Source organism: Brienomyrus brachyistius, chromosome 19 (genome assembly GCF_023856365.1).
Source record: "Brienomyrus brachyistius isolate T26 chromosome 19, BBRACH_0.4, whole genome shotgun sequence".
Taxonomy (NCBI): domain Eukaryota; kingdom Metazoa; phylum Chordata; class Actinopteri; order Osteoglossiformes; family Mormyridae; genus Brienomyrus; species Brienomyrus brachyistius.
The window spans coordinates 5,578,783-5,601,741 of NC_064551.1; the positions used below are offsets into that span (position 1 = coordinate 5,578,783).

A 22,959-nucleotide genomic window follows, 5' to 3' on the forward strand; every position below is an offset into this window, starting at 1 on the left:
AGCCTTAGATTTCCTTAGAGGTCGGGGGTTACTAGGGTCTTCAGGAAGCCATATTCATTGCTTAGTCTGATAACTTTGAGGATAAGTAGCAGTAACTCAGGCTTTTCGATATCACGACGATGAGCAGGTTAGCTGTCAGGATGGCAGATCTCACTGCTTGGACCAATTAAAGAGAACTCAGCAGTAAGTTACCTGACATAACGAATGGGATTTTCCAAACTCTGGAAATTGCTTGTGCGCGAGAATCTTGTGACTGCAATAAAGCTGTATATTCAATATTCTGGCTGTAATTTCAATAAGCAAGCCAGGAAGTTTTTGATCACAGACCTTTGATGTCTTAACATCTTTTTTCTTAGCATTTTTTTTGTTCATAGCAAGTCTTACATACCCCTTGGTTTTCCAGATTACTTTGAGCAAATTGTAATTAACTTTTAATGTTCGCATGTGCATTTCACATTCAACGGCTGTCGCTCTCTTACAGTCACTGGCAGTGAATCGAAAGTGCAATTAAGATGTATAGAAATTGCTGATAGTCAAGGCCGTGATACCAATAATCGCGTATTGCATTTGTGTGGTTTTGTAAAAGCTATAAATTCAGAAGCCAGATTTTGTCGAACCAGCCTCGTGATACAGACCTAATGTCAATGATCTGCATTGTAAATATTATACACGGTGACGCGCTCTCTTACTGCTTTGTCAGTGAAATTACTACTTAGAATTTAATTGCATTAACTTCACTTCAGTAGAAGCTGCTAGCCAAAAAAAAAACCCAAAAAACTTCGAAGTCTGAACTTGCGGAAAAGGATGGACAGAGTGTGCATTCAACTTGACTTAAATTTAAGAATTTAAAGAAATCATGCCTACGGATTTCAATCAAAATGATTGTCTGACAAACTGTACACACAATTCCTTTTTGTAAAATCTGTATTTATTTATGATTTACAAAAAGACTAACATGAAACAGTAAAATGAATCAAAATGTTTTGTCTGTAACCTAAAATGGAAAACGTGAATGCATTTACAATTGTCGGTGAACATTAACCGGAAAATATATTGACACTTTTACCGTATGCATTATTCAAACTGACAAAGCCAAATCGGGTCCTAGGTCCTTTGGAAGATATTTACAAACAAAACAGTAGATATGGAAGTTCAAACTTTCTAAATGAATACTTAAGTTTTAGGTTAAGGTCACACGTTAACATAATTTCTGGACAAAAATACTGCTGTTAGACTAGAGTAATGTGCTCGTCAGTCTATAAAAAACAGCCCATCTTGATGTGTTTTAAAACAAAATGTTGTGTAACAAAACCAAATAATGTTCAAATAAATACCTGCTGTGCAATTTTATTTTTTTTTTGTACAGATTACAACGTATTTAGATTTTAATTTCCAATCCCTGAAGCTGGCCATCACCTTCCACCAGCAAAGGATACCTTCATCTCAAAACAATTCCCAGAATGTATTTTAACATTCAAAAAAAAAAAAAAGATATCTAAAGATGGGGAGTGCCGATGTGGGTGTACAGCAAATTTATTAAACATTAAAAAGTGTAACTTCTGCTTTAACTCACGCTGCCCCACAAAACTGACTGCTCGACTCAGAAATACATTCTCATCAAAAACAGATTCATAGGGCCATCTTTGCTTATCCATTAATACAACTAATGCCTGAATGTTTTTTAAAGAGGGGGAGAGACTGCATTTGAGAAAAACTGAGCATCTGAAAATGATATTTACAGAGTACGTGCATACAGGTGTTATCCGAGAGGAAAATCGCATAACCTTGTTCCTTTGCAAGTTAAATATGTAGGGCTGGAATCCTCTGGAATAATGCCTGATTCAGAACTGAAATCGTATCCTGAGGAATATCAAATGTACTGGAAGTGGGGCCAGCTTGGACAATGTAACTGCTGTATCACCAGCGGCAAATTTTTACCAAAAAATCTTTAAGCCCAGGCATTGTTTTTATACCAAAAATTAAAAGTGTTTAAGTACAAATGCTGCAAGAGCATAAAATAACAGTCCACTTTACTGTAAGCTATTAAAAATGAGGGGAAAAGAGGAATTCAAACATAACCCAAGAACCATTTTACAAACAAAAATATATCCCCCTTCATGTGATTTCAAATGTCATTTTTATATAATTAAAACATTTTTACAGTGCTTTATTATAATATATCTTTGATAGGTCAGAGGGAAGGGAGAAAATATTATAGTTTCTATTGCAATGATATATCTAAATCATATGGGATGGTCCAGTTATTCATTTAAAAAAACAAAAGGTCAAAACGAACTCTTCCTGCAACGCTCCATCAAGGCGTGGCCTACTAGCACACTAAGGCTCAGGACTCCCTACTGTTTCGTGTTCAGTTCGTTCTCCAGCTCCATGAGCTTCCGTGAAGCTTTCACCTTGTTAGAAACTTCCTTTCCCTGGGAGAAGAGGCGCTGGCGTTCCTTGAAGGTGAGGCTCTCTGGAGCTTCTCCAATCATAAAGCCGTCGTGTTCCGGGCCCCTGGAATAGAAAAATGAGTAGCAGAAGAAAAACAAAATCCACTTAACACAAGTATAGCTGTGGGATACCATTGTTTCCTGCCCTATCTGTATCTATTCTCTATAACATAACATAACATGGAATCTACATGATCAAAGAGCTTTTGTTGACCTTCTCACTTGGCATTTTTTCAGGATGTAATAGTTTCCCTCCCTTGGCCAGTGGGTGGCCTACAGCCCTGCCTGACGCAGCATCATGATGTGGAGATGCTGAAGGGGCGCAGGCACGGCCTAAACAATCGTAATTAACCCGCTGATCCATCATTTTCCACAGAAACTAAACAACGATCAGCAGTGCTATGGTCAGCCTTTCCCCCACCCCCAAGGTAGCTTAACACGGGTTGTTTAGCTGATCATCTGTATATAGTATCCCCCCCCACCCCCCCAAGGCTTTCACTTTTTTTAAGGCAGAAAAAAAAAGTGCCATGCTTGGTGCTGCTTGGATGAGAATTTCAAAGTTATCGGTAATCCCTATAATGAGTACCAGACCGTGAGCATCGGTACTCGTTATCAGTCTGGAAGAAATGGCAATTGGTGCATCCCTACCAATGCCATCAGAAATGTGGATTTGAGACCCCTGTGTGAAGAACGAGGCCAAGGTTTGACACTTACCCTTTCAACCACTTCTCTCGCGGGTCCTTGTAAACTTCATTTGATCCTACAACCCCTGCTGCGTTTCCAGTGTACGAATTAAATCCTGTTTTCACATCAGAAATAGATATGGTACGATCGACATTAAGTGACCATCATCAAGCTGCTCGATGGCTTACGAGCCCAGACCATTCAGTGTCAGATATCTGACTGGCAGTAAGAGTTGCTGGGTACATAGAAGTCAGGCTTTATTCCTAGGTAAATTGGGTGTACTGTCATAGGTTAACACCACTCATACCTCAGAACTACAAGCTTCCATCTGAGTCACCTTATGTTTTTCCTATAAAAAGCAGTAGACCAGTTTTCTAATACGTTCATATTATCCATCTCAGTCAAATGGACGGAGGATGCATTATACTTTTTGGCTTCATCGTGCAACAGCCTCAAGCAGCACCCAGCAACTCAACTGGTCTCCAGTCACACAAGTTACACTGCTGTGGGACACACTGTTTAGGACTAGATCACATCACACCGCATGGATCTCAGGCATTCCTTTGCCAGTCTGAAGCAGGACAGAACTGGCAGGTGGGATCAAAGGTGGAGGTCAAAGGTCAGATTTACGGTTGTTTCTAAACCAATGACACATGACTTCTCATTTGAGAGTCTGCTTGATATATTATGTTCTGGACCGAGTGGTTCACTGGTCCTCCACCTTTACTCCTCAGAAAGCCACACAGCCATGTGTTTGTGAAGAGTGAACTTCACGGAAGGAGCCCTCTCAGGTGAAGCCAGGTACAAATGTAATGAGACTCAGTCCCATAACCCATTTCTACTACCATAACAGTGAAATGGAGGCAGAGAGGAGACAAACACATGGACCTGTGTGACTAATCATGATATATATATGTACACACACACACACACACACACAGAAATCCACTGGGGCTGGTCAAGTATTTCTGGAACACCAAATGAAAATGAGACCAAACAGTGAACTGGATGTTGGGGTATTACATTAAGGCTTGCCTGTCAGTCAAAGATCTGCTCTGCTACTTTATAATGAATTCCTGAATTCCCTCAAAACAGGGAGACAAGCCAGCATGCTGGCCTTATACTAACTGTCTACTAACTGTCTCCATTCAGCCCCGATAATTTTACGGTGGAAAGGAACAAATACATAGCTGCTGTCCCATATGAAGGGCACACAGACCTTTGGGTCAGTCTTGGTAACAGTCACCGCCGTCCCACCCCTAATCTTTCACCTTGACCAGACCAGCGGACTGACCTATTTATACATTATGCAGGGGCTTCAGGTGAGAGGGTCACCTGAATGACTGCAGGGCCCGGTAAGGCCACTTACACAGGCTCCTGCACAGTACAGAAGACACACAGAGACTCGCGCACACACACACACAAATCCACAGAGGAGTGACAGGACACCAGAGACCTATGCTGCCTTTCCACGTCAACGTACCCAACCTCGACACTACTGGCTGAACTTCCTATGCCGTCAAAAAGTGAAAGAATATGTCCATATTTGCAAAGCTAAGATGCTTGTAGGGGCCAGCAGCATAAGCTTGGTGTCCGGACGGGATCTCCGCCTGTGGCAGCTGAGAAAGAGGTGGGAACACATGGATTCCAAAAGGAGGAGAAAGAGGCAAAGCAGAGGCAGTAAACAGCAATGGATATTGGGCTGATTGAAGCCAGCTCTTTCAGCAGGAGGGAGCGGGGGGGGGGGGGGGAAGCGGGTGTTTCTGCGCAGTTTGGACGATGCGGGAGAGCGGGGTTAGTGATTTTGTCCCTCAACTGGATCGACGAATGCGGCGCAGATCACGGCGAGCCCAAAGCCAATGCGCACGCGACCCAGAACAAAGGAAGACCGCAGAGCTTTGTGTGGGTGCTACATGCAAGGCGAGAAGCAGGGCATCGCACATTTGGGCCTGCCAGGCCTGGCCGCATTACTGGCATTCTTGTCCATGGCTGTTTAAAGAAAAAAAATTAAAGGCTGTAAAACTACCTACACCTGCTGCATTGACTAAAATACAGTATCATAGTAGAACATCTACACACGCATTTATTTTTACACTGTAGTAGCATTCAAATTCAAAAATTGGATGCAATTTTTTTTTTAGATGCAACATTTCAATGGTAAATCGAAAAAGACTGTAGAAAAGTCTTCAGTTGGAATGGTGTGAATTTAAGTGAAACTACAAAAAAAAAATTCTATTATTCAAAGGTTCATTATTTACCCCCCCATTAAAATGAAATTAAAATGTACTCAAACTCAGAATTGTGGGTGAGATGATTCACTAAGGCAGCTGCTACGTTTTCCATGGTATCAGCTAGTTATTATCGCTAAAATGCGCCATAAGTATGTTGCTGGATAAATGGCTTCTCTCACTCAAGTGTAAAATTACAGCTGTGCATAAGGTTCCCCACTGAGGAATAAATATTCTGCTCTCTTGGTGAAGTATGCAGGCCTTTAAACAGCCAGGGACAAAAGAAATGCCCCCATCCGTCAGATCTGATCCCCGTTGCCAAGTGAGATCTGCTGCTTGGACCACCCCAACCGGAGCAGACATGACCAACCGGCTGCTGAGGTGGATGCCAACCCCAAAGCGAAACCAAACAAACATGGACGGGCGTCAACACCAACAGTACTCTGATTTGATCGGGAGCGCAATGGAATCACGGTGTATCGATTGCTTTTACTCACAAAGATGATCGGTGGAAAGGGAATTGGTCAGGACAGGGGGAATTTATGGACAGAGTGGGGGAAAAAAATCATCAAAACGGAATCTACTCACTAGTGGATTGAATTGGGGGGGGGGGGGGTAGAATCAAGGCAAAGAAATGGGAAAAAAAAATGAAATGGGAGAAGCTAATCACAAGCTGATTGGCTACAGCTACGGATCAACTAGATTTTGGACAGGAAGGGGAGGGCAGGAAAATATGGAGAACTGCTCTCCACAAACAAAAACAGGAACACAAAAAAAAAACTCCACAAAAACATAACGAATGAAAGGAAAGAGCCGAGGGGGAGGCGTGTGGGAGGAGCTCCCTCCTGTCTGTCTACCTTTAGAGATGCCTGATGGGACGAGGCCGGGTTTGGCGGGAGGGGGAGGGGGCAGCCCTGCCTTGGACACAGTACTGTTGGCATTGGCGGCGGCGGGCAGCTGGAATGAGCTGGACAGAAAGATCCCATCGGAGAGCGGGCGGGGCTTGCGCTGCGGGCGGCGGAGGCTGCGGCTTGGGCGCGGGGGGGAGGTCGCCATAGGACTTCCGGGTGGCGGAGAGCTTAACCTGACCTGCTACGCCTGAGTCTTCCTCCTCCTCCTCCTCATCCTCATCATTGTACGAGACAAACTTGGCAGTGTACAAGGTGTCGGGGGAGACGACCTGGGTTTTGAGGTACGAGGTGTTTCTCTGAGGCGGGGGCGGAGGGGCGTTAGTGGAAGGGGTTGCGGGAGCGGGGGGCTGGTAGTCCCGGGGGAGGGGAGGTCTGTACAGACCGGGCTCGTCCGGCGTCAACAGCTTGCGCTCGGCCTCCTCGTGCTGCCGGCGCCGCTCCGCCTCCAGGCGTGTGTAGTACTCCTCCTCCTGCCTCCTCTGGGGTGGGTGGGAGGGGGAAAGGGAATGGGAAGAGCCGGTTAGTGCGGCCTATGCTGCCCTGTGCCGTGCCCCCTGGCTACGGCACGGGTGGTCGTGTGCGTGAGAGAGGGGCAGTGGGATGCCCCGCCCATTCCCCATCTGAGGGCGGAGGCCTGCGGAAGGCTGGGGGAGTAACCGGCCACGTCTGCTCCTAACTGCCACAAGGTTTCATATATTCCACCAGATAAGTGAGACGGGCCAGAGCCAGACTGTACGGTTGGCTGGGGTGACGGTTTGGCTACATGGGTTGGGGACTCCAGGTGTGGCTTACGTTCACGCTTTTGCTCTGGTCTTTGCACACAAACTCCTCTTGGTTCTGCGTTTGTGTGTGGGGTGTGTGGGGTATGTCATCAACGGAAAAAATGAGGGGGGGGGGGGGGTTGGAGGTTAGGGGGTCGGCAGAGGGAACAACCAATGGGCGGCTGAGCTCTGGAATGAACTCCACAAGCCACTATGAGGGTGGGCATTCTCAACAGCGGTCCAAAGCAATGCCGGGTGGGATGACAATGGCTTTCCCCAACAATATGGGAACGAGTTCATTTCCTGGGAAGACCCGAACAACACAGAGGGATGCCCATGCTTTCCGGGAAGAAGGGCGCAAGGAGCAGGACCCATGGTGAAGACATGCAATTCGAGGTTGTACAGGGATTCAAATTACCAGTGGCCTGAAAATGACTAAAGGAACAGCTCAACAGCTACAGTAAGAAAATTAACCTCAAATGGAAGATTTCATGCAAGAAAAATCGGTGCATTCAGACCACTGTTAATTCAATATTACACAAACTGTAATAAGACAGGCAACACTCAAATCCTACAGCCGTTCATTTGACAGGCAAAACAATTTACTTTTCAGTAACCCATTGACGTTTTCTGTCAGATATACTGAACATATTTTACGAACCAATCCATTCTGACAACAGTTAGGTTGGTTTTGTAATCTTTCACTTTTACAAAAGCAAACTTTACTGTTGACACTATCATGATCATCGTGAGTGTACTGACAAATCCTTATTATGAAGTCTTTACTTCTGCGGCAAAAACCTTGAAAAAGCTCAATGTCAATGGACACAACAGACAAACAGTTGCCTCAAACTCAGGCATGAGTTTGCTCCGAGATTATCCACTGTCAAAATAGAAAAATTTCAATGCATGTCTAATCGGCTATTTTCAGGAGCAGCATCTTCTAGCTGTGAGGACAAGACATCCTTTTTGGTCCTATATGGTATACCTTAGGACTGGGCGATATCTTTAAAAAAAAAAAAAGAAGAAGAAAAAAAATAGAACAATAAAATAAATCAATGAAACAAAAAAACAAAAACCTCAAACACACCAAGTGACAGCTTTACATTGAAGTTAAGAGGCTGGCCATGTGACAACATTGCAGTGTTACAAGAATGACAAACCAACTATTACTGCAACAGGCAATACTTGTAACGTTGTAACAGCCATGCATTTTTTCTAGCTGTGTACATGGGCTAGAAAGCTGAACTGAAGGCCGAATCATACATCCTTGGCTTTGTGTGTAACCCTAACCCTATGCCCATTTCCCTGACGAAGGCGATAATCGCTGGTTAGTCACTGCCAAATATTGACAACGGGGGAAATGTCTGATATCATCCATTACCGATAATATTGTCCTATCGCCCAGCCCTTACACCTTTTGGACAATTCTATTGTTTTACCTTTAATGGGAACAGAAAATACCTACCAAATTCTTCAACAAGAACACTGTCAGTCTTCAGGAGTTTCATTCCATTTTGTACTTTGTACGTTACTCTTAGTATTACCTGTTAACTTTAGCTATGACGGTCACTGTGCAGCGACAACCCCCGTACCTTCTCCTCGGTTTCTCTCCAGCGCCTCTCCTCCTCCTGCTTGGCTCGCTCCTCAGCCTCGCGTTTGCGGATCTCCTCCAGCTGCTGCTTCCTACGGCGCTCCTCGTCCTGAAGCTGACCAGGTGCACAGAAACAGGAGCTTTAGGACTGATCAAGCTACTAACGCAGATCGCCAGTGCTGCGCGATATTTATTATTCAAATATTGGTACATCAAAAGATGTTTGAGGATTGATGAACTACTCATGACTTTACACGCAATAATTTAAGCGTTCCAGAAAGCAGTGGCTTATCACACTGCAAACTGTAGCTGCTTTTTATACATATATAAAAACACAACTACCTTAGTAGACTCTAAGTGCATTATTCAAAAGAAATATAGGTTTCAAAACTATGAAGTATGCATGTATCTCATACATTTTTATTAATGTTGAATTTTACCATATTTCAAATGAAAATCTGATTCTGGCTTTTGTGGCATATATTAGTGCAGTGCAGCCATTGACTAAAGAACAGCTTGTGTTGAAATTGTCTATGCTGAGTCTCAGAAATGTACAGAGACGTGGCTCAGAGCTTCACTGTGGCAAAGCAGGTGTATGGGAACATACACTGCGCCAAACAGGAGACTTCACCCGAAGGCTGCACTGCCCGAGGAAAGGCACCCTAGCTAACCTGAAGCTCTTGGGGCCGGTTTGCCAATGGTACCTGAAAGAGGAAGGCAGTGTGCACGGCAGTTGGGCGCAGACTGACGACTAGACATGCGGATGAATGCGACCATGCAACAATGAACACACAACCATGACCACCACTGCCACCAACACCATCACCACGGCGGCCAGGCAGAGCAGAAGCAGCGGCGCATTAACGTCCAGGAAGATCGCCATTACACTACTGAGTGTGGATCTTGGGGCAGCCCCTTGACGCCAGGCTCCCTGTCACACGGGGGCACTGGGTGATGACGCCTTCGAATAAATTCATTACATATATAAATGCTGCTGCATTACCATGCACACCATGGGCTGTTAAACTAAATGATTTGTACTAATATATGTTTTTAAAAATGTGACTATATATGCAGCAAACATGGTCCCTGACAAAATCCAACCAAGATGGTAGTATTTCTCCTTACAGTATTCTCCCATCGGCCTAAGCTGCTGTGCCTCTGATTGGAAGGTCAACGGTTCGAGCCTTGACAGAAAATATGTCCGTGGGCCCCTGAGCAAGGTGCTGCCTGCCTGCTGGCTGGCTGGCCCTGTGCTGCTACCCCCCAAGCTTGCTCTCACTTTCATGTGTGTGTCTTATGGAGAGCGAGATGGGGTCGGCAGGGTGATTAATGAAGAATCATTATTCTATTCCAATCTGTTCACTTTTCCATGGGAGTCTCATCAGTTGCTCTTATTAAAAAACCTACACATTATGCAGAATAAACCAAACATCAAAAAAAAAAAAGAAAAGAAAAAAAACCCCCACCAAATTTCTTGCAGCAAATAAATGGTTGGAGGGGCTTTAAATTCCTCCCCAGCAGAAGACAGAGGTCTAAATAGCAATACAGATATGATCTTTGGCTGAGAATGAGCCCTCAAGAGCATACTGGAGCTGAGTGTGGCAATGTGGACCAAGCACCAAGCACTGCTCGTCTCACACACAGATACACAAAACACCACACAGCTGGGCAGGTGGAGCACGCACAGCACGATGACGACTACCTCCCACCCCTCCAGGCATGCACATGATGGTGTTCACACATGGAGACTCGTGTGCAGTGATCTGTCAGGTGGATCTCCCAAAAATACTGATTAATCTCTGGGAATGATGCCTTAAAATGTAGAATGCAGGCTTATTTTAAACAGGATTCCCAAAGCAGCAGCTTTGCAGAGAAGAAAGTCTCTGAGAATGTAATTATATATGGTTGTCTGGACAGAAACCCAGCCCCCCTGAGCTCCGCCCCCCCCAACCCCAAGACATAGATGACCCACCCAGATCAATGAGGGGTGGATGAGTGGATGGACATAGGGAATGGAAGAGATTTCATTTGGGGGGTGGGGGGTAAGCAACATACCAATTCTAGAACTGAGATCGCTGGGACAGCGGTCTGCGGCATGGAGAGAGAAATTAAACAAACGAAAAGAAAGCAATAAAAAAAGAGGGAAAAGAAGATAAAAGTGAAAAAAATTGCCAGGCCGGACGCAGTGATCTGAAGCCAAGAACATTCCTCACCAGTACGAGACTGATCAGAGGGGTGAAGCCCCCGTCCACTTCGCAATCGGTCACAGAGAAGTGGAGCAACACATGAGGTTTTATGAGGAATTTCCACATCGCCTCAGAAACCCACTTCTGGAGCAAAAACAACATTTTCTCGTTGAATAACTGAAGGGCCGTGACCTCTGAAACGCTTTGGCATATCAGAGCATGAAACCAGTGTCTACTAAGGAAAGCTGACTGTATTCACATCTGCAGCAGTGCACGTTACTGACAGAGCTCTCTTTGGAGTAACTGTCAATCATAAATGAATACTTCAGGAAGATCGTCATTTAAATATCAATTAGCATCTAGATCACTCCCCATGTCGAATGTACTGTAAAGCCAAAAATAAAAACAGACCTGCAGTACTTTGACGGACAGGTAGATGGTGCCATGTGAACCAGCACCACGAAAATAGGGGAGACTAGCTCCGACCAGATTCAGGCAAACCTAAACCATGAGCAGTCATAACAGACCTATGTCCCTCCTTCCTTATCTGCTACTCCTGTGTTTATGTTACACATCAAATGAGCAGTCCTCCACCATGCACCCGTTTACCCACCCAGACGAGCTGCCCTCCTCCCATGACACACACGCATGTAGGGCAAACTTGCCTCAGCAATTAACGGCATTTGCGGGACAGCTGCTGGTCCCAAAGAGCTTCATGCGTGCGACCATGACCTGGAAGTTCTCAGACTGAGGTAAGTGTCTGAGAACCTTCAAGCTCATAGCACTGATGCCCCTGCAGCCCCCCATCCCCAGTCCAGCCCCACCCCTAAACCCACTTTGTGATTATGGTGTGACACACTGACCAGGAGGAAATACCCATGCACTGACGAACGTCATCGACCCTTCCGTCATTGTAGAATGGTACAATGGCATGCGAGTTGCCAGAATATGCTATGCTTCCCATATTCATGCTTGGGTTTAATAATTAACCAAAACCAGGCTACCAACCCATAAATGTGACAAGAGACTGTTTGTGGCTCCATATTTAGCTCTGCTAATCAGTCTACAAACATCTAATGCAATAGATTCGATGTTATCTTTACCAGGTGATCTGTAGGCTAGCAGGTAAGCCTTGACCAAAATTTTTCTACTCGTTTGATGAAAAACTGATATGCAGAGTACATGCACTGACACTGGCCTGAATATTTTTGGGCCTGCCAGGCCACCATATTCAGCACGACACTGCAAAACAAATAAATAAATAAAACAAAAAGGAGCAAAGGGACACTGTCTAGAGTGTGGTTTGTGCTTAACTGGACAAGGAGGGGACTTCATTGGCTACACAAGCAAAGCCACACATACCAGCTGACGATAAAGGGCCCCTCAGATAAAAGCAAGAGCAATGGAGCACGATCAGACATCAGTCGAGAGAGCAATACGCCTGTGGCACATATGACAAAACACAAACCACACTGTTTGTTACATTAAGGATGAGACAACTGAGATTCACTAGATCAGATCAGATAAAGGGGCTTCACATTCTCCCAGGGGGATCTCGCGAAATGCAGGAAGATGAATAAAGGGGATGGATTTGCACTTTCTGATGTCAAGGCACCACATCCCACTTCGTACACCAGCCTAGGTTTCTTGCCATAGGACACGATATGCAGCCAATACCAGCGTTTCGGCATAGCAAAAGCGATGATATGGGCATGTGCGCGATGCAGAACACTCACTGGGGCCGTTCTGAGGGATGAGCATGGGGATACTGGGCCCCTGCTCGCCGCCCAGAAAGTTGCGATTTGCCTCCACACAAACGTGACACATTCCCCTCACAGAGCCTCCCCCGCTCACTCCCCAGCCTCGTCTGTTACCGTTTCTACCATGTGCTGTAACGCCGGCCAGCCCGCTCCATACCTGCAGACCCACGCGACCCCACAGCCCCAGATAAGCTCACCCTGGCTCTCTTCTCAGCCTCCAAGCGCTGCATGATCATCATGGTGTCCACCTCCTCGTCATCCTCCTCTTCCTCATCCTCCTCGCTTTGCTTTGACTCTTGTAGCCGCTTCTGGAACTGCCACTCCAGCATGAGCTTGCGGAGCCGGTCGCTCTCCTCGGCCGTGCGCTCTGGCTTGGCCTGCAGCTCCTGGATCTCCTTGTCCAGCAGATCCACGATATGCAGCTGCTGCTGCTTCTCCAGCTTCTCGCGGGCATCCCGCTTCCAGGGGTCCGGCGAGAGGCTGTCGCTGGAGGAGAGCTCCTCCTTGCTGATGGTGATGTACTGGAGGTCGCGACGCTCGATGGTGCGCGGCTGCTGCTGGGGCAGCAGCTCGCGGATCACCGTGTCCTGCGGGGGCGGCGGTGGCCGGGGCAGGCTGGCTGGTTTCTCAGGTCTATTCAGCTGCTGAGGTGGTACGGGCTGCATCTGCATGGACAGGGGCACCTGCGGGGGGGGCAGCTGGTGCTGTGGGGTAGGGGGCATGGGGCCGTGCTGGCTGTTGTGGGGCAGGGTCCCCGGCACGGTGCGAATCTGGCCCAGCTTCCTCTCCTGCTCTCGCCGCCTCCTCTCCCGCTCCTCCTCCAGCCGTGCCTTCTCCTTCTCATACCAGCGCTGCTGCTCCTCACGTTTCTTGCGGTCTGCGGTGGCTGTGGTGGGCGCCACCTGCTGCTGCGGACCGCTGACCGGTGGGGGAGGGAGAGGGAGGTCTGACTGGGAGTCGAATTCGGCCGTGTAGTGCACGGGGGGTGGAGGGGGCGGCGGGGGGAGGTCTGAGCGAGACGGGTGTGACACCCCCACGGGACCAGAGTGGGGCACTATCGGGGTCTTCCAGCGGCCCGGACCACTCTTATGGTTGGCCTGGTTCTTTGAGGAGGAGGAGTAGTTCAGGTGCTCCTGGCTGGAGGTGCTGGACTCCACAGAGGAGGACATCTGGTGGTTCCAGGGTTCCCCGCTGCCGCGCTCCCTCCCGTAATCGGCGTCGCGATGCTGCTGCATGTGCATGAGGTCATCAGGCCGCAGCCGGTCAAGGGGGTAGCCCCCCCGCTCGTCACGCAGCTCCTCCTGCGAGCGTGTCGACCACTACAGGGCCGACAGTGGCACAGAGGTTAGAGGCAAAGTGATACCGCCACCAAATGCTGATATGTGACAGCGCAAGACAGGCGACCTGGGCCGTGTTCTCTACCTGCAAGGCATGGCTGGGAAGGTGTTCCTCCATGTTCCCGGGGGGTCTGTCCTCCGAGTTTGGCCATGACTGCCCTGGTGCTGGGCCCATCCTATCCTGAGATTTGGAGGCCGGGAAGGTGAAGTACTCTCTGGGGTAGGTCTGAGTGGGGATGGGGTAGGCTTCTGGATGGGGGGGGGACGGCTCATCCTGGGGAGAGAGCAGGGTGTTCCAACAGCTTAAAAAAACAGCTGATTTGGGAAGCTCACGCACGATGGCATGCGGATGCTTGGTATTTATGAGAGAGAGAGAACATGACAGACACACGGCTTAAATGCTGCAGATGGTATTTAAAGGCTCACCAAAAGAGGGCGCCCATGGGAAAGAGGACAGCCTCGTTTCCTACATTAAATGGGTCTGAGGTCAAAGAGCCGGAACTGTGTGCAGAAAGGCTCTGCGCGTCTGCATGCCCTGAATACTCACGTCGGCACACAGGTTGCCTGTGGAGACGGAGGTGATCTTGGTCCCGGGTCCCCCTGGGTACGTAGGCTTCCCAGCCGGACTCTGAGCCTGATCTGTGGAGAGCAGACAGTGGGATTTGCATGCTGGCGAAGACAAGCTCTCACCAACCCGCCACCAGGATCGCCACTGCTCTTACTCGCCACGTTGGGGCTGGAACGGTGGTCCATCCGGTTCTTCAGCAGGCGCTCCTCACCACCCATCTTCTTTGGCTCGGGGTAGGAGTCCCACGCCCCCTGCGGGCTTTCGGGGGAGCCGTTCTGCACGGAGTTGCTGTAAAGCTCGAAGCCCTCACTCTTTGGTCTGTTCTTTCCTTTGTCACGGCTGCGGTCTGAAGCTGAAAGGGATGGGCAGTCTACGTAAATAATAATAAAAAAACCTTAATCTGTACACAATAAGGAGTTCATTTCCACAAATAGTCTGCAATGATTTCGGTGCTGGTAGAGCAGGGGTTTGCCGTGCTTACTGGCTACAGCTGATAAATTATGGGTGTCTATTGTAGCAGAACAGCCAAAACACGACATCATTTGGAAGCTCTATTTATGGAAGCTGTAAACCTGGCTCCTAAAAGACCAGAAGAAACTCCCTGGTGAACTTTCAGCCCCTCACACTACCTTTAAAAGGAGGTACAATGCTTCCCCATTTAAAGACTTGCTCACCCCTCGGCATCAAGGGAGAGGGCTGGTTCAGCAGCGTTGCCAGGCCATGGTATATGGCGCCTTGCTTGGCCACCTCCAGCGTCACAACCGAGCCAGTCCGTGTCATCAGCTCTGCCGCCCTGGAAGGGAGAGTCCACACACATTTTCACAAAGCATGTGACCCATATATAAGCCCCTAGTTGTGTTCACCATGACTAAACCATGCATTTGAGAGAGGTGCCGGAGGTTTGGGGGGCCCCTGTTGGCCTCAAACATTCACTACATTAATAGCGCCCCAAAAACAGCACACAGGCCCTTGCTCGCACACTTTCTCACAAATTACTCCCCAAATGAAAGACATTAAGCAATGAGGATGTAAGCAGGCCGCACAAAGTCAAATCTGCACACAGGATTCTCCATGGCACAATAAAATATTTTAAATGGAAATATATATATTTTTCCTCAAGTTAACTGTTTTAACCACAGATTCCACAGTCTCAGCTATAAAAGTTTATTTGCCAATTTAACACTTCCCAGCCTTGACTAACAGTCATAAATGACTGTATTAATATTCAGTATCAATAATTAAAAGGTGCAGATATTTTACACTTAACCTGCTTATCTTGTGTTTCACTATGACACAATCATGCCATCAAGCTTGTTAAATGGAGCAGTAATGATCTGTCCCAGCTCCTACACACAGACAAAGGTTATGATTTCACTCCTCAGAGACATACTGGTGGAGGTTACCTTTCTTGTGAGAGTCCTACCAGGCTGCGTCCGTCCACGCTGAGCAACTGGTCTCCTGCTGCCAGCCGACCATCCTGGATACACATACACACACGTCAGGGTCTGATAAAGTCTCCTTTATGCAGTTACAGTGTTGCTAGGCTGTGCTGAGGAAATCTATGATTTAACTTTTCACAATGGGAGGACATTTAATAAGCTGCTTGTGTGCTCTACTGTTTTCCTCCTCTCTGCATTTGAGGCCTAGCTCTCAACTGTAATTACTTTAAAAAAAAGAAAAAAAAGACTGATCCTCTTCCACTCACCACATCCGCTGCTCCTCCTTTGACAACAGACTTGATGTAAATCCCAAGCTTGTCCTGTCCAGCACCCTGAGAGAGAGCAGGGAGTCGTTAGGGTTCCCAAAAACAAGCTAAATGAGGGGATGAGGCGCCTCTGTGCATCGCGCTGGAGAGAAGGTCCTCTGAGATAAATGGCCACACGCGCAATGTTTAGACACAAAACAGAACAGGGCGGCCACTGTGGAGCTTCAGCACATGGCTGACAAGGTGGTGAAAACAAAGGACTCCGGTGTTAATCAGAGAATGATGAAGGCAGAGGAAGACACACCAGTAGGGGGCTTTACTCTGTTTTCTTCACACGCACACACAGCGACAGCCCTACCCTCACTCCCTAGGCAAACATCTTGCCTGTCGTACCTTTGTGCGAGAAACAATCCTATTTTCATCCACTGAACGCATTCGTTTTGACCCTAAGCGGGTGCGACACACATATGTAGCTAATCGGCCCCCCGCCTCCTTCCATCTGCCACCAAACTGCGAAAAGTTTCCAGGGAGGGAGCTAAACCGAAGCAAAACAAGAACCCCAGAACAATGCCAGCCACAATATTTGGGAAATATCATGTTCAATAAGGCAGAGAAGTAGCTGAATTACCACAGACTTCGGGTAGGCGGGACGATATTTAGTATTTATCTATTTAGTAAAAGGTATAGATATGGAGAGTCGGCCAGCCCCAGACACCTGAAACATCTGGCTTCCCCTAAAGCAAATAACGTATCAATATCTAGTATCACTGTATTCCTAAGAAAAACCACCTGATTTGTTATTGATGTGCAAGCTGGACAAAGATGACCAACTCCAAGGAAAGCAAAGGAGGGAATTCTTTATCAAATCAAACCTTATTCTATTATGTGTATTAAATAAAAAGAACATAATGCATGGTGGAGGAGAGGTATCTAATATCTTCAGAAACAGATACAGGTTGTAGAAACTGTCCCTTCTATGTTTAGTTCACATCCTTCCCACCACTCTCAAAACAAAATCTAAGTGCACTACTCTTTCTGCAGTTTAATTTTCTGTCTCCAAAAACCAGGGAGGGAAAAGGAATGCGTCTTTGGAGGATGCAAAGGAGACTGTGTGATGATGGGGGTGAAGGAAAGCAGGGTTGCAGGCCGGTCGTCGTGACGATGTGGACGGAATGCAGAAGCGTCACCATCAAACAGGCCAGCGAGATCCTGACTTGAAGTCAGTGCTTTATGATTTTACAGTTCCCTTGTGTTTAGCAGGCTTTTGCATGCGAGTCCACAGGAAGTGCACGTTATTTACTGCCCCGGTTCCCCGGCCGCAGCGCGGGCGTTTCGTCGCATACCGTTAAAAACAAATGAGTCAAATTTGCTGAAAGGAGACCCAGCTGTAGCTGAGGAGCACACGGGCGACGGCTCTGCATGCACGCGAGCAGCACTGTAAACGGCCCGAGTCACGCGTGATGGTTTGCTGCCGACGGCTTAGTTTACACAAGAGTTGAGGGCTGTTTAGACGCAGGCCTGCTGTCTGACAATCCGCTCAAGGTCTCTGATCCTGCCACTGACAGGCAGAGCATCTGATCCCACAAAGCTGCCACGACTCTGCCTGACTCAGCTGCCTACCCCCCCCCCCATCTACCTACATATGGGAGGACAGCCTTCAGGAAGAAAAGTGAACAGAGCGAAAGAGACATGCAGGGAAATAGGGGGGGGGGGGGTGTCTCGGAGCATCTCGACTCATGAAAAGCCTACCCCGAGGTCTCCACCGTGCTCACGGCGCAAGTGACACTCGGATGAAAGCTGTGGACCACAGAGTCCCAGTGTGTAACTGAATCGGCCTGAGAAAGACAAGGCTCTTTTCTTTCCTGGGCCTACATGGCTTCAAGACAGCCATCCCCCACCCCCCAGCAGTTTAACCAGAGCTTAAGCAGAAAGACTGGCCCTTGAAATGCTTAAAAATGCAAAACACACTGATAAAATAGGTTCCCTCAAAAACCAAAAAAAAAACAGTTTGTGAAATAAAATTATTTCAGGAATTGCGCCTCCTGAAGCTAATAAATGCAAAAAGGGGAAAAACTAGACAAAGGTGACCTAAATGTAGACATGATTCAGCATCGGCATGCAGACGAGGACGCAGAGAAGGAAAATCAAGAGCAGACGAGCAGCTTCTGCGATGCCCAGCCAAAAGTGTGACAGACACACTGAAGGAAGAGCAAAGTGCAGGCTAAGCTATGCCTTTGGACACGTCAGCTCAGAAAGGCGTACAGTAAAGTAACTTCATTAAAACTCCAAAGCAGCAGAGCGGGAACATCATTCATTATTATTTTACTATCAGCCACGAGCAGAAAGCAGACAGACGACTGCGGGAAGCATACCGCCTGTAGGGCCAGTCAGAAACAGCAGCTAATACCAAAAATCGGCTCCGTTTCATCTCGTAACAAAATATTTTAGTTCAGCTTTGCTCGTTTTTGAAGAACAAAGTGTGTGAAAATTATACTGCCTGCAAAATCCACACTAAAAGGCAAAACACCCTTTTTTCTCCGTTTCGGCATCAGTGTAGTGTTTTGCCTTCGTAGGGCAGCAGTGTCACAATTTTAAGTAGAGCCCCGCCCACCTGAACAGCCCCAGCAAACAGAGCCACCTTACTACAACCATGCAGCAACTGAACTGTAGACAAGTAGCCAAAACAGCAGGATAAACAGGAATCAAGAAAAAATAAACCACTGCAAGCTGAAACACATGCCTAGTGCGAGAGAGGACATACCAATATGCGTTTAGCTTGGTTGGAGGCCAAACCCAGACATCCCGAACCACGAAATCCTTTCGAGTACCAGACTCGACCAGTCCCTTGTTTAGAATGCTGAATGTGTGAGGACTGGGGTAGGGGTGGGGGTTCTGTGTTGGGCCACCCCTTTGCTTTGGAGTAACCTGAACTGGTGAGACGTCTCACTGACCCACGGTAGCAGGTGCCATATGCGCTGAGTGGGGGGGAGACAATGGCCCAGGTCAGAGTGGCTAACTAGGAGGAGGGATGGCTCTAGTTACAGGACTGGGGCTGATGGCTGGCCACAGAGTTACATGCAGTGAGCGGCGAGGGCGGGACATGCCCAGCTGCAGAAGGATGCACCTCCGGTGCTTCAGAGAGAAATTCTGCAGCGTTCCATGATGGAGACCTTTTAGCACCTGTTTACTCAGCAAATCACAGAGCACTGAAAAACACGCAGGCAAGTTTTCCTTCAACTACTCTGGGTCAAAGAATGAGCAACAAACCTCGATGAAACAGACTGAATTTATCCAAACCTGAATCAAAAAGACTAAAAATGCTAATGTTACAGTCAGATGGCCAACGGAGCTGAACCCCATAACCCAAATCCTATCATACAACAGTGATCAAGTATCAAACTGAGAAAATTAAAGCAGATACATTCAGAAATATCAGCAAAAATGAGTAATATAACGAACCTCAGGCGAGTACTCGAGGCATCTTTCTGTACGTAATTTTTTTAATTGTAAATTATACAGCACGGCTGCCAGCAAGCGCATTAAAAACTAAGAGCTGCAAGCTATTAAACATAAACCGTCAGCAGACCTATGGTTTTACCCGAGAAATCAAAGGCACAAAGGCAGGCAGAGCGATTAAAGGTAAACCTGCTGCTATCTGACCATCTGTCATATTATTAAATGTTAAAAAAATAATAATAAAAGCATTCACAGCATAGTTTGATGGGATTGGGGGGGGTGTATGTGGGTGGGACTAGAATGTGCCTACTGGCCTAGGTTAACCGAGCTAGGGAAACCAGCAGTGAAAAGATATACACTCCAGGAATCATGGATCAAAGAGCAGAGATCACAATGCACTGTTAACAGGGACCCTAATTGCTACTGATTCCTCCAGGCAGTCGTCTACACTACTGTGAAGCCCGAAGAAGTAGCAGATCCAGAAGTGCTGAAGAGCAATAGGTTGTAAAGCAAGCTACCTACGAGCTTCTGCTCCAAGCCTCTGAGCTTTCTCAGCATTTTCCGCACATATACTGCGTCAATGCTAATGCTAATGCTACTAATGTCTAAGTCAGGAGTGGCCAATCTAATCCAGAAAGGGCCGCTGTGTGTACGGGTTTTCGCTGCGAACCCCCTAATTAGATTGCTAATTAGACGACTGATTGGCTGAAGAGTCTTCACACCTGGGTTTGAACAGCTGACCTAAGGGTTACCCCAAAAACCAGCACACACACCGGCCCTTTGCTGGAGATGCTGGTGGAACCTGCAGAGCAATGGGTTTTTCAAGGCAAGTCTTTGGACAGCGGGAAGAAACCGCGTAAAAACAAATCTGATCGGCAGGTGGAACACAGTCTCAGCAACCATTTGAAAGATGGGAACATCTCACATTACACAGCTACTTGTAATTTAAATTCTTCAAATCCAATAAATTCTCCATTATGTGACTATATGTGCTAATCCTGACTCTGTAAACAGCAGCAGAATTTCGGTTCTTGGAAGGTCACACCAGAGATCCGATTTCAGTTACTCTCGTCTTGCCTTGTTCGCCTGGTTGTTGAGCTTCCCGGCAACGTTTTCGTTTTACTCAAGTTATCAATCAGGCTCGTCCCCAGTTCTCCTCCTGTGGGTGTTTACCCCAGGCTGACTTCCAGCACAAAGGCTGGCTCTGTACAGCTCTGAGCTCCGGCCCGGCATCAAACAGACCGCAGCTGAGGGCCCCTAATTAGACAGGAACGAGCGGATACCGGCGTCCCAGAGTCTTAGTCTCCCTTATCATCCGCTAAAACACACAGCAGATGTTTGCGAGAATAAACGAGGGCCGCGAAGCAGACGTAGCAGATTTATTTAAAGGCTGGCTAATTAGCGGGAAGTCTGCAGCTGAATGTGTTACACAGACGAGAAGAAGCGCCGCCGATGTACGCAGGCCGCCGAGGCGGGGGCTGTGAAAATCCTCGAGAGGGTGGCACATTTCACACCTGTGATTACAGCCAGATGGGGTGGGGCGGGCGGAGCGATCACAGATCTCGGGTAGGGTCACCTGCAGTTGTCTGACACCGACGTGTCCCCAGAACTAATCAACAGGCCCAAAAGGACCTGAAGGAGACACTTTCCCCACAAAGCAGAAGTCAGGAGAGGGAGCCCACTTCTGTTCTGAGAGTTGAGCACGGCACATGTACATTTAGCAGACGAACCTCAAACCTCAGTATAAGCAGCAAACTAAACTTCAGAGAGAGACTCACCTCACAAGTGCATCGAGGACAGGCACTACTGATATATCCCTGAAGCAAGTTTTTCCATGCGGACTACATGAAACATCCAAGTAAATAAATGAGCTGGATTGCCAATGCTGGTTTTGACATTAGTGTCAGTTAAATAAACTCACATAATATGACGAGATCATTTGTACCGCACTCTGCTGTATGAGACAGGAGGCAGCAGCGAGTAAAAACGCCGAAGCCATCAACAACAGACCATCATTTCCACTGAACAGTGGCCGGGTGGCCAGTGTTATAATGCAGGTCTGAAGGCTTGACCAGCCGGAACCCAAAGCGTGACAGGCACTTATTTTCACATTACTCATCTACTTGGCCAGTTTTTTGTTTTTTAATGACACTTAAATTCTTTTTCCGGTTACCCCATCTTATCTAGACAGTGAAGGGCAGCAACCTGCCGGGCATCCAGGTCACTGCGGATTACAGGCCTTGCTCAAGGGCCCACAGAGTTGCGACTATGTTGCCGAAGCCGGACTCGGACCAATTCACATTTCATGCACTTTACGCAGGTCATTATTTACTAACCCATGCCTAGTCAACATCTTTGACAGCACTGCATAACAGGAGTGTTCACCGGTACTCTACACCAACATCATTTCCAGCAGAAGACTTCCGGATGAACTACGCGTCTCTCAGCCTGGTGCCTCAGAGCGACCAGGGTCCACTCCACGTGGCAATCGTTGCCTTTGCGGTTTTAAGGGCTCCCATCATATGCCTGCGGAGGGCGGACGCACTATGACGCGGGACGCGCCGTTCAGGCGCTGGGACCTGCAGCTGCCCCATCCTCACACTTCCTGTCCCCGGAAAGCTCTGCAGCTCTGCTCAGCTTCCAGTTTCCTGAACTTGCCGAGGCAGGAGCAGGTCAGTCCAATGGCTAAGCCTTCGCCTGCCTGTTCGTGCTTCATCTTCTTCGTCTTTTAACGAAAACCTACCGGAAGGTTCTCCATTACAGCCAAGCGAAACTCATGCAGTTCAGAGACAATTAAAGACAAGAAATTAATTGCTTTCATAACAGCAAGAAACAAATAACTGAGCAACATATACTGATATAAATTAAAAGTCCCTCCCTAAAACTAACACAACACTGGCAGAATATGAAAGGCCGGTGCCCACACCCCGGCAGCTTGTACACGCTAGCAGGCATACGAGAAACGCACTACTTCCAGATGTTCGTAGACTTCATTAAGCGAGCGGCTGTTCTCCTTGAAGTGGAGCCAGCGAGAAGCGGGCCATAATGAGCATATTCTCACCAGCACACTCGCGTGCCCCCCCCCGTCTCACTGACTGCCCCGGTTCTGGGAGGACAAGTCGCAGACTGGATACTGTGGAGTACGATGGGATGAGGGGGTTTGAGACATATGATCACTCAAGTCACCCCAGCAGGTTTATTGCCATGGCGACAGTGACAGGTAGTACACTCCAACACAACCTCCACAGCACAGGCAACACAAGGATCCCTAAGACGGAGCACCGCTGGGGCCATAAAGGCAGACAGCCCACGTTCT

General features: G+C 47.6%; 1 protein-coding gene across 1 annotated transcript in view; it reads right to left on the bottom strand.

The window, feature by feature from the left end:
* Positions 1-906: 906 nt before the first annotated feature.
* LOC125714692 (afadin-like) overlaps positions 907-22,959 on the bottom strand; it is a 79,944-nt gene continuing 57,891 nt past the window's right edge. Inside the window, 12 exon segments of the mRNA XM_048985537.1 lie at positions 907-2,514; positions 3,165-3,249; positions 6,220-6,370; positions 6,372-6,752; positions 8,630-8,743; positions 12,775-13,896; positions 14,000-14,188; positions 14,462-14,553; positions 14,637-14,834; positions 15,157-15,275; positions 15,886-15,959; positions 16,188-16,253. Of these exon segments, the coding sequence (XP_048841494.1) occupies positions 2,355-2,514; positions 3,165-3,249; positions 6,220-6,370; positions 6,372-6,752; positions 8,630-8,743; positions 12,775-13,896; positions 14,000-14,188; positions 14,462-14,553; positions 14,637-14,834; positions 15,157-15,275; positions 15,886-15,959; positions 16,188-16,253 (2,751 nt within the window). The 3' untranslated portion in view covers positions 907-2,354.